General features: G+C 37.5%; 1 protein-coding gene across 3 annotated transcripts in view; it reads right to left on the bottom strand.

The window, feature by feature from the left end:
- ADK (adenosine kinase) overlaps nucleotides 1–15,256 on the bottom strand; it is a 233,151-nt gene that overhangs the window by 67,636 nt on the left and 150,259 nt on the right. For all 3 annotated transcript variants that reach the window (XM_088128731.1, XM_088128748.1, XM_088128741.1), the window contains one exon: nucleotides 9,633–9,803. In XM_088128731.1, coding sequence (XP_087984857.1) covers nucleotides 9,633–9,803 — 171 coding nt within the window. The remainder of the gene's footprint in view (nucleotides 1–9,632; nucleotides 9,804–15,256) is intronic.

Raw genomic sequence — 15,256 nt, 5'->3', positions numbered from 1 at the left:
ACAAGCTATAAAAGGAAAAAGCAGACTTCAATATTTTCTCTCTTTGTAGGAATGCATTGAAGATCCCTTTAAACTTAGCAAGGAATTTTAAAATAGGAATTTAATGTCTTATCAATGTGCCCAGAATGAAGCTCCTTTAATCGTACCAAATACGTTTTGTTTATTCTTTATTCTGATTTTAAAAAATGGGTCACTTGTGCAAATTAGAAATGTCCTAGAGAATTCTAAACCCCTAGATTTTATTTTCACACTGATGGAGAAAGAGCTTAATTGGATCTAATTGGAAAGTAATTTCTTCTCCAATTATGGAGATCAGATAGTTTGAACTGTTATTATGAATTAGCTGCCTGTATACAAAAGGCTTATATAAGATGTAAAGAAAAAAATGCAGCTTAAAAAACAGAAACTATATAAAATGGCTTTTCAAAATCTTCAGACAATCTACAGCTACAGTGTAACAATAACAATTTTTAAAAGGCTAATAAACTAGTTAAATAAACTAGTCTCCACTACCACTTGAACATAATAACCAAATCCAACTGTCATATTCTGGATACCTTTATCTTTTCAGATGATGGCAGGGTCCTAAAGAAATATCCTAAAAATATAATGCAGATCTCAAAAGTTCATATGTGACATGCAGTTCCCAAGATATTCTGGTTTCAACCCATTATGGCTTGAACATCAAAGGCAGCATTCTGAGTTAAACCAGATGAAAGCTGGTAATAAGTGGGGTCTTAGGAACTGAATGAGGATCTCCAACAGAACCTTCAGATCTACCTTGTATAGGAGCCCACCACAGGAGCCTCTTCCTAACCCTGATGACAACAAAACAACAAAACAATTAAACAGTGTATTGTAAAGTCACTGATGCTAGCTTCACCCATTCCTACTTGCACTGCAATATCACACATAAGTATGTAGAAGGCTGAGACTTACATTGCAATACATATTTCATTGCTTGTCCTTTGTTCTCTCTCAGAATGCTTTCTTACACTATAATCAATAGAGGCAACAAGAACATGGATGACTGAGTGCAGGCTGGATTTCGGGTGGCATGCGAGAAAAATGGGTACAAGTCATTCCTGACTACAATAATTTCCTACACATCAAGGTAGAAGTTTGGATCTTGAAATATCCTCAACTGGTAAATTTGTTTCTTCAGAATAGAATGTAAACCTATCCCAAACAGGCTAAATACTCAACAGAGGATTCACCAGTATGTCCATCTTATTTTAAAGTTCACCTTGTTCACCCTCATCCAGTCTACGACTGCCACTAAATAGAAATTCAAAGTTTTCATTAACACTGTAGTACCAGAAGCTGGAAATGAGATACAGAGCTAAGTGGTCTCAACATACCAATGATGCTTCAGCATTCATACCTAGGTAACATTCACTAGAGATTTCATGTAGATTAGGGGTACAGAAACACTACCTCCCAGAGCCCCCTTGCCCCCATTGTGGGTGGAACCAGCCACTTTAAAGGAAGAAGGAACTGTTTTTTTTCCAGGGGATTCATTCCAAACAAGTTTGTAGGACTTTGTGAAGGTCCTGTGAAAAATGAGTCTTCTACTATGCATAGATATAAACATATATCAGATAAAAATATTAAATACTACAGCTATTGCTTCTTAAATAGCACAATATAATACTTTTTTAGATAGGAGAATAGAGGAGGTAGAGTACAAAGTAGACCATGACTCTATGAAACAGCTCAAACCTGGAGAGCTCAAATCCATGAACTCTCAGAGGAGACGGACCTATTCAGTCCTACACAGTTCTGTCTCTTATTGAACAAGAACTAATTATTTCCAGGAAACACTGAAAAAGTTATTTATGAATCTAACAGAAGGTTAGTTATTGATGTATCCATCCTCCAAGGTAAGGATAAAGACATTAAAAAAAATGAGCAGGTCTCTAGCTAAGCCCCAGATGGTATAATAACAGCTGAGAAACCCCGTGCAGCCATCATTAGAACATAAATTTGCCAAGTGTTCATATAATAATTGGACAGAGAACAAATGGACAATCTTTTGAGTTGGACTGTAAGGATCCATCATGTAGGCTTAAACAGATTCACCCTCACTGGATTATAATTCCCAGATTTCCAACTGTGTGGCTTCATTTGCTGTAACATATTAAAACTACGAACTAATGTTTGATGGGCATTTCAATTTCCTGCAAAAGAATGGTCTCACTTAACATAGCGAATATTTCATGTCGATCCAACAGAGAACTCTTGTGATGTAACAGCCTGTGGCTGCAGATATTACAAATTTGACTCATTTCTGAAGTATGTCCCCTAGGAGAAATGACCCAGAAGGATATTATGGTTGGTCAAAGGCAGCCGTACTTCCTTCTCTATCTCCTGGCAAAGGTCATCATCCACCAAGGTCCAAAAGGCAGTTTTTGCTGTATCTCAAAGACAGCAGAGAAACGGTACTCCAAAGATCAAAACATGATGGGGACTTTTAATGGCGGGCTCTTATTTCAATATTCAGCTCATCTTTTTTCTCTCATGAATCTCTCTCCAACTGATACCCTCCAATAATGATTGTTTCTACAACTTAATGGACTCGTATCTCCAATGGAAGATGACAAAAATTAAATAAAAAATAAAATACACAGCTTCCTCCTGAAGTTAAGGAAATTATATTTGTGAATTATTTAGTGAAATGCACCATTGCTCTGAGATCTGTAAGAAATCATAAGAAAGGGTTCCTTTTCTATGATTATAATGGAGGGTTTTCTATCACTATCTCTTTTTGAGAATTATGAAATTGTTGCTCTACAACCGGTGAAATACTTCACTAGTTGTAGAACAATGACTTCATAATGAAATAGTTGTGTTCACTGTGAAATAACTGTTTTACTAAATGAAGAAGAGTATCAAAATAAAATAAAGGTAACTCTCCAAGTATACTGCTCCCCCCAATTTTTGCCCTCACAGAAACTGTTCAAATATGCTACAACTGTCTTCAGATTTCTGTTCAGTTTCCCCACATTTGGATGAGAGGGAATGCTGAACAGCTCCATATCATATTTCCAATTAATGTTGAAGCAGTCTTTCCAATTACATGATTTAGCTTTACAACCATTTTACAAATTGGCTTAGGTACAAAGATAATGTAAATCCTGCCAGTAGGTTTTATTTATACACTCTCAAAGGCAAAAATGAAGTATTTTCAGAGTATATGGAAGACGTAGGGCTCTGCAATCCTCAGCAGAAAAGGAAGTCAGAGGCCCTGTTCCCCATTATTTCAAATACTTCACTATTTCCAAGAAAAATAAGTTGTAAATGGCTGAGGCAAAAGTTCTAAATTTCTGTCTCTAGGAAAAACACGTTAACTAATGTTGTGTTCCTAACCTAAGGCAGAATTACAGACTGTTTATCAGAAAGCATGGCCCTTGTATTTACAACAAATTTAAATGCCTTGATAATTATGCAAATTACTAAGCGTAGCAGTGGTACAGAATATGCGTTAGAGTATTCTGGTTTTGTTCTCACATCATTTTCCTTGTGTTTTGACTTTTTTAGAGAATTAAAATTTCTTCACTAACTTCTGGTGCACACTCAGTGACATATAACTTTTTGAACACTGAAATCTTTCTGGTAATCAGTCAATATTTGAACTGGGACCCTTCTTCCCTTCCTCCCTCAATCCCTCCCTTCTGGCATTGTTGACTGACTCTGAGTGGCTTATAATCCTGCTGTATGTAAACAAGATTAGAACAAATAAGAAATAATGCAAATATTTAAAATAATGACTATTGCTCTTTCACTGATGGCTATAGGTATGACATAACCACAGTTATAACAATAGTATAGTTAGAGAACAATGAATGGGGAATACCTGGCAGGCAACATTACTTATGAAGGGATCGTGGACTTGGCACAGTCTTTATTAAAGGAACAGAGATACTAGAAGACTGGGAAGAAGATGGAAGATGACTGAGACTCCATCAAAGGCAGGAAAATAGAGAAATCTCAATCCTACTTAGGCACCTACCCACGGGTTTGTGGTGTCCCCATTTGTTTGGCCTTCCTTTCTTGTATGAGAAGAAAGAGATGATCTGGATCAAGGTCTATCAAGCCCCTCTTCTCAGATATCATTTGTATTACTAACAACTCAGCTAAGGAGGCAAATTAGGAAATGACACCTTTTCACCAGAATAGTCTGGTGCTAGAAGAGGCAGGATTCACTTCTTCTACAAGAACCAAGACAGTGCTAGGCCCTGTCACTCAAATCTATTTTAAGGGCTTCTTTCTCAGGCCTAATAGGCACCATCCTGCTTTTGTGACATTTTATTTTGTTGAGAGCAATCTTGTCTACAGGTAGTCCTCATTTAGTGACTACCTCGGATAGTTACTGTTCCCAGTTAGGAAGGGATGAGAAAGTAACTTGCTGCTGCATTAAGGACAACAAAAGCCTTCAGTGTGAAACTGATTAAGGTCTGGTCAGTTTCAGGTAGCAGCTGCCAGCAGGCCTGAATGTTCTCATGAACTAATTAAGGTCACAGAGCTGAGCTTGTTAATTAGCACTTAGGGAAGCTTTGCATTGGGCAGAAAAGCAGCTCAGGAAGAGATAGTTTGTTTAAGTAATCTCTCTGCCTTGTGAGGGGGCAAAAAAAAGGGGGGGGAAATGGTCAAGCACAGGACACTGTAGGACAGAACTTTATCTGAAGGAGAGGGTAACAACCAGTGATCTTTCCAGTGCTTCTCTCTATATTTCTCAGTTACATGGTTCACTTGGCGACCATTTCACTAGAAGCAACTGCAGTCATTAAACAAGGACTACCTGTATATTAAAAGAAATATATTTAGTTTTACCGTTATTTCTCATGGCTTCATTTAATCAGGTAAACCTGATTAAATGAAGTAAAAGAACTTCGATTAGCGGGGTCCAGAAGGCGGGCCTTCTCTGCTGTAGCCCCCGCCCTTTGGAGCATCTTGCCCCCGGGGGTGAGACAGGCCCCCTCACTCCAGGCCTTTCGGAAGGATTTGAAGACCTGGCTCTGCCATCAGGCCTGGGGCGGGGAGGGAGGATATCAAAAATGGGGTTGGCTGGCCCCTTAGCAGCCTGGTGTGGCTCTATCGGCCTCTTGGATTTTTTAGCCTTTTTATCTTTCTCTTTGTACTTTGGTTTTATAATCTTTTAATTATGTATTGTCGATTTTAGTTTGTTGTAAGCCGCCCAGAGTCCCCCGTTGTGGGGAGATGGGTGGGGACAAGTCAAATAAATAATAAATAATAATAATAAAAAACCTCTAATTTGCCCTAGGTCTCTTTGACCTGACCTTGCAGCTGGCTAAGACCAAAACAGCCAAGATAAAAAAAACATAAAAACTAACAATAAAACTATTTTAAGCCCTAAAAAAATAGTAAGATGTTAAAATAACTGTAAATGCCATGTTAAAAAATATACTGTAATATGGTCTGTAAAAAACAAGGGACTCTGATCTACCTGTAATTCAGGCAGAAGAGCATTCTACATTCTGGATGGATAGATTACTTCTATGGCCACCCATCTTGTAAAGCATAACTTGAAAGCGGCAGCAAAAACCTTGTCTATAGGTTTTCTTTCACTCACAACTTCCTAGGCAAACAATTTAAATACCTTTTACAGAAGAATTTATAGTGCAGCTGTCAAGGTAACACTGATAAATAGAAACATTAACTGAATCAGATGAATCATATAAAATGTGCTATTTTATAAACAGCATGATTAATTCCAGTAATTTAGACAGTTTCCAATAACAGGGATTTTATCAATGGGGGCTGCAAGCCTGAGCTATATTTTAAAAGCATTTTATCTTATTAAAGCTTAGCTTTAGCAGCTAGCTGAAGACAAGGGGAAAGGAGGAGACTGAAGGTGGAAGATCTGCTCAGCAGTGAAGTGTCCAGGTTATCTCTGAGTCCTTCCTACCGCACATCTCAACAATATGCTGGTGCTAGAAAAGGCAACTGATCAGGGTGGAAGATGTTTCTGGGATGATGTGGTCCCTGAAAACTTAAAATTCCCCTTCAGCAGAAAGTTTTGAACCAAGACTGGAGATTGGAACAGAGGAAGAATATAATCTAGGTGTTGTTCTGTTCTCATACCGTTTACCTTGTGTTCTGACATTTTTTAGAGAATTAAAATTCCTTCACTAATTTCTTATGGTGCACATTTGGGGATATCTAACTTTTTGAATACTGAAATCTCTGCTGATCAGCCTGAGAACAGAATACTAAAAACCCAAACTTCTTAAATTATTACTTTGTGTAATCTTTTGGAATTACATGGCCTTTCAGTGGTATTAGAGAATCCACATCCTAAAAAGTGGGTGATACCAGGAAAAGAACTACATTTAAAAATATGAAAAGATGGTAGTGCCTTAGTTCAATAAGGCTTAGCCTTCCCTGTTCTTCCTTCAGCAATTAGGTTAGGGACAGGGATTCAGACTCCAAGCCTTAGCTGGAGGCTTCTACCATGCTTTCTGTATTGGTGTTTTCCCTTTTCTTTTTTCCTTTTTTGCCTTGTTCCACTCATAATGAAGATGTTTGCTTTCTTCTATTTTTTACAAAGGTCTTACCCATTTTCGATTGCATCTAGCTCATGGCATGATTTGAAATGCTGAATGCAATCCTGGATGTGAACATGTTGCCCAAAAGACAGTTCCTATAATTTTTCTCTCCGTGTTATGATTAGAAAAGCTTATGAAATTTTCCTTGCCAAATTCCTTTCTGGATCTTGAAGTTCTGCACATCCATTTTTTACTGAAGCAATACAAATAATGCCAATGCCCATAATTCTTTCATAATTGAATTTGTATTGCTAGAAATGATGAATAGGCTCAAAAAAGGAGAAGGTTCACCACATGGATGTACAGATTTTTAAAAAAATAACTAAAATAATATCTTTATTTATTTTTATTTTTTGGAGTACTGGTATGGCCTTGGAGAAAAAGAAAATGGGTGAATCACCTAGAATTAGGGTTTAAATAAGCCCCGGATGACAGGAAGGGTGAGGAAGAAACTCAAGATCAGTCTGCCTTGACTCTCTTTGAAGGAAGGAAGGGGAAATGCTGTCAGGCTTCCAAGATTCTGTTATTACACGCTTTATGATGTTTTGTTTCCTGAAGGGTAGACAACTATGCAAAATGGGTCATCTTCTGAAGCTTATCCTTTTTTTTCCCCTCTGTACCCAGTTAGTAGCATTCAACTCATCCGGCATTTGGGTGGCACTTAGAACCTGTATTCTCAGACAATATAAAGAGCTGTGATAAGTAGTGAAACTTGTATTAGGCAACAAACATTTACTTATTTAAGGTGAGCACTTCTGAGATGAATTAAGCAGGAACTTGTGACCAAGCACTTATAATCAGGAGATAATTGACCTTATTTGAGTGTTAAATGTCCTGAGGCAAAGCTGAGTGTGCTTAAATCCTGGCAGGTTAATTATCCAGTGATTACAATAGGCTTGAAAGGTATTACAGCTAAGAATCATTTCCACAATGATGCTATTAGAAAACTAAATTCAGTGATAATTAAAAGAAATGACAATAATAAAGTTCTCCAATCATGTATTGCTACATAATGACTATAGAATGACAAGAACTGGTTAACAGCAATAATTGCTTCTATTAAAAGTTTCTCATGTTAAAGTTATAGTGTGAAGTCTAGTTAATAAATACCGATGAGGTAAGGAGAAACACTAATTTGCAAATATACAAATCCAGTTGCAATAAATTATCAACATACCAATCCAAAATATTTAATAATGTCCATGGGTTGCTAATGTCATTTTCAGAAACAGTGATGCAACTTCATATTTCTATTCTTAAAGCCATTTTTATTGTTTGGATACCTTTGGCTATTCCAAATGAAAATACAGTACTGTAAAACTAGCTTACTTGTTGCTTCTGGTTTGTAGATGTTAATAAAGTTTGAATTTGCTTTAGAGAATTTTATTTCTCTGCACTAATACAAAAACCCTAGCCAACACCTTGAGAAGGAAGTGAGACATGTTGAACGGAGCTTAAACCCTCATTCTTTAAAGTAGGATACACAACAGCCAACCAAAACCTTGGCTCCCGCTTCCAAAATTTCTCAGTAGGTTACCATCAAGGTGTAACGTTTTATGTGAGGAAAGAAGAGATTATTAAACAAATTATCTCCACTAATTTAATTTACTTTAAATCATTTTTAATGTATGTTCTGGTTATGCCAAGGTTTCTGGAATGTGCTCTTTGTCCCCCAAATGAAGGAGCCAGCCAGAAATCACCTTTGTTTCTAGGTTAACAATGAGAGTCTAAGAAACAGTTCAGGGGTGTCCATGGGGTATGGTCCAAAAGATCAAGATGTAAGGCAATGTAAAGATGGTGGAGCTTTAGTCACACTGTGGCTGCCATCTTGACTTTTTGGATCATGCCCTGCAGACACCCCTGAAACTGAAGTGCTTATGGAGATAGATTCAGCCCACTTGCAACAGTGACTTCCCTCAAATGAATCATAAAACCCTCATGATTGACAGTAGAACTTTGCTATATGAACTACATGGAAATCTGTAAAGAGGTAATCACTTTCATTTCCTGCATTGTCAATATATGCAGAATGCTGAGGCTGTGATGAGCAATCAGAGTTGCAGAAGAAGCAGCCCAACAGGAACCAATTCCAGCTCTGTACTTTCTAGGGATCTATCTAGCATGCATCAGAAGCCTCTGTGCAGCAACTTCTGGGTTATTATTTAATTTTGTACAAGAGAGAAAGAAAATGAAAAAAGGGATGAATGTCAGGACCACTGAACAATCAAGCTAAATATAAGAGTTGTCTACAAAAAGGTCATAACCCTTAAAAATATTTATTATGAACACTTTCAGGCTGAGTTCATGCATGGGAAAAGGGCATAATCAATATCTAGCCAGTGTACCCACTGTCTGGCCTTGCCTTGTTGGGTTTATTTATGTGGTGAGAAAAATAATATATCTCTTCTACTTAATTTAATGCCAGTGAAATGGGTAGCAAGGTGCCAGGGTGCCTTGACCTGTGCTTGAGAAGCTTAGTTAAGCCCAGTTTAATGAAGGCAAGGTCTTATGATGCCTTGCCTTCAGCATGGAGGGAAGAGATGGGTTGAGGTGAAAGCTTCTGGCAAGAGGAATCCTCCTGCAGAACTGTTCTTGAAGTTCTTCCCCCTGCTCTATAGATGAGCCTGAAGAAAACTGGTTCAGGAAGAGCAGAATGGCTACAGAAGCGCCATGATTTTATGGAGACAACGCAGGGCAGCAGTAAGGCTAAATATTGCCAATGCAGGGTCTTAAGGGGCTTTATATTTACAGCTACCATATATGGACTGATGACCAGTAGCTGGCAGCAAAAATGTGTTTTCTTCATCTCTTTGCTGATACCTAATGGTTGCCCAGAATTTGCAGCCCAGATATGCCACCTTTACTACCTTATATGCCAGCACAGTATTAAAACAAGAAATCTGGTTCACTAATGAGTTCAGTAAGACAGTTATTACTGATACCAGCTATACATCTGTTTACAAGACTGGCTTACTGTCCCTTTTAAATTCTAATATCCATCCATCCATCCATCCATCCATCCATCCATCCATCCATCCATCCATCCAGAATAGAAGCTCTTACTGTTTCATTCCCAAACAGGATGTCAACATAAGGCATGACTTCCATCAGTTGGTCCTTGTAGAACTGGCTAATAAATGGTGCAGAAAGATTTAAACTGAAGATCTTGTTGTTTGCAGAAGCTTGAGTTGCGACTTTCATTATGGATTCTGGTGACACTGTCAAGAAGAAACCCTGCAAAGAAACACACAGTAAATTGCTATGCACAGAGTGTTTAAGAATCATTGCTGCTATTAAGTGGAAAAAGGAATCCACATAAAAGTAGATGCCAAAGACATACAATTAAGAGTAAGTGAAGGAAGAGCTCAAAAACACCCATTCAATATGTTGAATATGAGAAAACAAAAGGCAGACAAACAAACAAGTAGGCAACTGTCCTTAGATTTGATTACTTCAAATATTTAACCATTTCACAAGCATATGATCTTTTTTATCACCAATGGTTGGAGAGGAAACAAGCAAACAAGGATTTGTCAATAAAAATTAGCTGAAAAGATATTTTTCAGTTTGTCACAGCCTTCACTGAGAAAACACCATTATGAATTTACACACACTGACAGCATAAACCTATATTTAAAAGAGAAAGAATCAGCAACTCAATGAGACATCTTTGAATTTCCATTTTACAAGTCAAGCAAACTGTTAAAGGATTAAGCAGTTAACCCATTATCACTTTTTAGTGGATGAATTATTTAAAAAGTTCCCAGTTGATATACAATATTACATTTCTGTTCTGTTGCGAGGTGTTCAACACCAGATTGGTTATGAATAGTATCAGTGGTTGTAGCTGGCACAAATGTTCAACGTGGTCCACCAGAAGACTACCTGGTGCATTTCTGGGTGTGAATTTAAAATACTGATTTTGACCTTGCAAGCCTTCTATGGTCTAGACACCATAGAAAGCTTGCAAGGTCAAAATCAGTATTTTAAATTCACACCCAGAAATGCACCAGGTAGTCTTCTGGTGGACCACATTGAACATTGAGTTGCTGATTCTTTCTCTTTTAAATATAGGTTTATGCTGTCAGTGTGTGTAAATTCAACATTCACGTTGCCTCTCCATGAAACAAATTCTATCTATCTCTGAGCGCTTCCTCTATGAGAATTACAGTATCTGTAGAGAGGAGGTTAACATGGACCTAAAGTTAAAAACAGAGTATCTGATCGATATCTTGGGAAGTTGGACCTACATTTCATTTATCCAATGTGGTTCTTTGAATCAGATGCCATTTTTACCTTCTCTTGAACTATACAGAAAAATGGGGTCAACTATGTAATAAACAATTGTATTATTTTTCTAGTATTAAAGCAAAAGGAAAAATCTATAGCTTACATTACAAAAGTCTGCATTAAAAATGTAGGAGCATAATTCTGTGTATGACTGCTTAGAAGAAAATCCAATGCATTTAATGAAGTCTACATCCAGATAAATGTTTGTAAGATCACAGCCGAAAAGCTGCTTTGGGAGCTCCCTGGGAGTTAAAGGAAAGGGGAGTCAACAAAGAATTTGTATGTCAGAGGAGGCATCATACAGCACGTTGGTTCCTCTGTTTTTCAAACTTCTAATGAAAGTTCAACAATGCACTCTGAATTATTTTCATATGATATAATTATAATCTACTCTGAGTTTTGAATGTATCTATGTATCTTTTTATGCATGTTTTTAATATTTGTTAGTTTAGCTTGTGCTTTTAAGTATGCGTTGAACAACCATGTAACTATGGCCAGCTTCAATTACTATAAGCTTATAGACATTTACATGATGCATACTAATTACATTTTAACAAGTTTTTCACCTTTTTTAAAAAAAAGAACAGCCTGAGTTGTTTTGACTTAATTATTGAGCATATATGTGCAAAAGCATGTGCTATATTGAGATTTTGAAAGGAATGCTGCATTAAGAAACAGAAGAACATGAGAAGTTATAAAGAATACTCACAACATTTATTATTCCTGAAATCTGCACTGGCTCAATGTGCCAGATATTTCTCTTTCACAATGTGCTACTAAATATATAATTAGCTTGTTTTCCATATCTACAAGGTGCTATAACACCTCTTAACCACAAGATTGTAACTGTAGTGGGAAATAAATGAGAACTGAATGAAATGTTTAGATAATTTATATGAGCACTGAAATAAATGAACATGTCTTAAGTTTTTTTTTTCTTAAATCTATTTAGAAATTTGAAAAATATAATCTGTTCCTTTGATTTTATGACAGGAAATAAAAAGAAGACAGCAGGAAATGACATTATGTAAGTGATCATTGCTTGCAATGCCAAATGGAAGAAAATGGACAAATAATTACTGACAGTTGAAGGTAAACACCATTTATTCTAAGAAGTAAGTAAAGATTCCCATGTTGACACACAAGGCTTAACCTTGATATCTCAGAGAAGTCAAGGGGAGATCCATATTTCTACTGATTCCTCCTTGTGATGTGTACTACAAGATATAATTTATCTGGTACAAATATTTCTTAACTATACAAGTGGATCTCAGGGTTATTTACCTCTTCTGGAAAAGCAAGGGATTCTAAAGTATGACACAATTTATTTTTCAAATCCTCCTGTTGCGCAACTGCATTAAAGGCCACTCTATAGTCAACGTTGTGGCAACACTAAGTTTATTTGAATGAGGTTTCCTGTTATTGACTTACAAAAGAGATGAGCGCTTATTTTCTGCAGTTATTTTATTGTTACTTTTTTCATACATTAAGCTCTGCAAATCATCTTTAGTGATACAGCTGAGTTACCCCAAGGAATTTTCAACACATAAGCGGCATCAGAATTGATCAACCGCTGAATCCCTTCAGTGAAAACAGTTTTAAAAAGACAATTTGGTTGACTCTGGGAAATCTTACTGTCTTCCTCTCCCCCACTTAGTTACCTTTATTGGTGTTTAAACCTTAGTGTATTTTTAAAAGTGAATTAGAACTAGGAGCAGAAGGCAATCTAGAAGCTGATTTTCCATGGAGATGCAGAACAATTTAACTATCTCCTCTTCCTATGGATTGAAACGTGTTGTTCCAAAAGAACTACTGTCCAATACCAATAATACCAATAATAATACCAATACCAATACTACTACTACTAATAATAATAATAAAAACACTCAACTAATAACCTTAAAGGTTAATGTTCAGAGTTTTGCTTTAGGGACAAAGCCAGCTGGTTGACCTTGGGCCAGTCACTCTCTCTCAGCCTTAGGAAGCAGGCAAGGGCAACCCATTTCTGAAATCTTGCCAAGAAAACTGCAAGAACTTGTCCAGGGAGTTGTCAGAAGTCAACAATGACTTGGAGGGACCAAAAAAAAAAAGATGGTCACATCACCCATATTCCAAGGGACAATGAACATGGGGTCCAAGAAGCCTAGAGAAGGTTTTTGGGGAGCACAGCAGACCCCACCATCATTATTCACTTTTATTGCAGGTTTGAACCAGTTTCCATCTTCCAATTCTCTGCTAAAATATTAGCTGTTTGATTTTAACATATTTAATCCAGAATGTGCCTGTTTTCAAATGTGACTGAGTTAAGATGCCCCAAAAGCAAAAAACAAAAGAAACCCTCCCCCAACCCTTTGAATAAAGCTTTTGGCATTCTGCAATTTGTATTGTTTATTTTAATGGAAACAGAGCTTCATAAGTGGAAAATGACTAAGATTTCAGCTATTGTTTTATTTCAAGTGGGCAGTTTTCCCATTTTTGATGAAAGCTAAATTTCAAACAGCTTTTCTACTTAAGTAAAAAACTGAACTGTCAGGGTATATGCTTATATTGAGCCTGACATTTTCTTTTAAATTAGTTCCAACATGTGAAAAGGAGAGGACTACTTTAAAACTGGAACAGTTTCATTAATGCTGAAACAAACTCTTAATTGTTGCCACATTGATATTTATCTCTGCAACAGCTGCACAGCAAGTCCTCAAGATAAAGTAGTGAACATTAATAGCTTTACAGCTTACCTTAGGCATGTCAAAGATTATACTTTAAAAATTAACATTAATTTATAATTATTAAATGTTATGGCCACTATCCAGGCAACTGCTTTATACAGATCCAAGAGGTTTCTGCCTTGGAAATGGGATGTTGGCTTCCAGGAGGAAAATAGAACAAACATTCTAAGGCATTCCCATAGAAATAGGACACACCCAAGGTCCAAAACATGTTGGGAACTAAAAGGTAGATGCAATGGGCTTCTCAGAGCCTGGGAAACAAGATGATGATTTGCAAAGCATTACAAGCACAGAACATCTGCACATTCTTCCTTTATCAGGAAAATGTGCAACCACCTCCCTGGGTGCATCAACAGGTGGCTAGCAAGAGGATCAAGAAAACTCTAACATAGCAACGCCAGAGATATATTGAGCGGTAAAGTAAACATATCCAGTTGCCAAGCTTTCTGTAATCCCTTTCCTGCTTCAATAAATCTGTTTAAAGAAGACTCTGAGAATCTTACACTGGGGCACAAAGCCTGCTAAGGACTTGAGAAGGGTCCCCAGAATAATGGTCCCCAACCTGTCTCCTTGATGGCTAAAGGGAGGGGTACAATCTGACGCACAGCTTGAGATATATCAGTGATTTGTTATCAGAGTAGTCCTTGTTTGTGGTACAGAGCTATCCTGCTTATAGCAGATCTGCATGATATCTTGCCCAATATAAAACACATCTGATGTTACTATCAACCTAGCATCATATCAAATCCCCACGACTGCAAGAAAAGTAAAAACCCTTCTTAGATGAGAAAGAGCAGAACAAAGAGACTCTGTGCTGCCAGAATAAGCAATGATGCCGAGTCACCTGGCCCCACTGACCCAGACCAGGAGCCTCCTCCACCCAGCCCTCAAAAATGTGAGCCGCTGAAGAGAAAGCATCAAATAATAGAGGGGCTGAAGCAAAAGACCCCTGGACCAGCTAAAGGAGCCCAAATCTAATCAGGGCGAGGTCCAAGGATAGCCATCTGCACTGGGAAAGATCACTGGAACAATGCTGATGTGTGAAGGCCTCTGTGAACTCCTGGCTGGCAAGACCCTTTCCTGGGATCTGACTCAGTTTGTTTTCAGTTTCTCTCACTACTACTTTTTGCATATTTTGCCTGATGAGTCTGCCTATGTGGGTATCAAATTTTGACTGAATTTAGAACTTCAAGATAAGCCCGACAGATTTATAACTTTAAGCCAGATAAGTGCTGTTTAGGAGCCAGGGCAATGCCTAGCTGTTCTTTCCTTTTCTTAAACAAACACCCTCCTGACTCTTACAAAATAATGGTCAACCTCACTCCATAGCGATTCCTGCAGAAATTCAGGAGGGATACAAACTGGTTTTTATAGCTTAGTACTGGGCAAAAGAGACAGACTAATGGCAAAAGAGACAGACTAATGATTCTGCTCACAAATTTCCCTGCTGCCTAACGGTCCTGCTGTCAATCAGTCTCATTGGTGGAACTGAAAGCAGCAGACCAGAGGTAAAGAACTGAAGCATATTCACATAGCAGGAAACCTTAGTTTCCTGTTAAGTCTGTACGGGATCTTGTAATTTGATCACATTTCTGTGGATGCATGAATTCCTCATATCAAATGAATACAGAATGTAATCTATGAAAATGAAAACCATGAAATCTCACTCAA

Source organism: Python bivittatus, unplaced genomic scaffold (genome assembly GCF_059951505.1).
Source record: "Python bivittatus isolate LINGU-HERP-01145 unplaced genomic scaffold, Pbiv_v1 ctg000050_np1212, whole genome shotgun sequence".
NCBI classification, from domain to species: domain Eukaryota; kingdom Metazoa; phylum Chordata; class Lepidosauria; order Squamata; family Pythonidae; genus Python; species Python bivittatus.
This window is presented reverse-complemented; position numbering and strand designations above follow the sequence as displayed.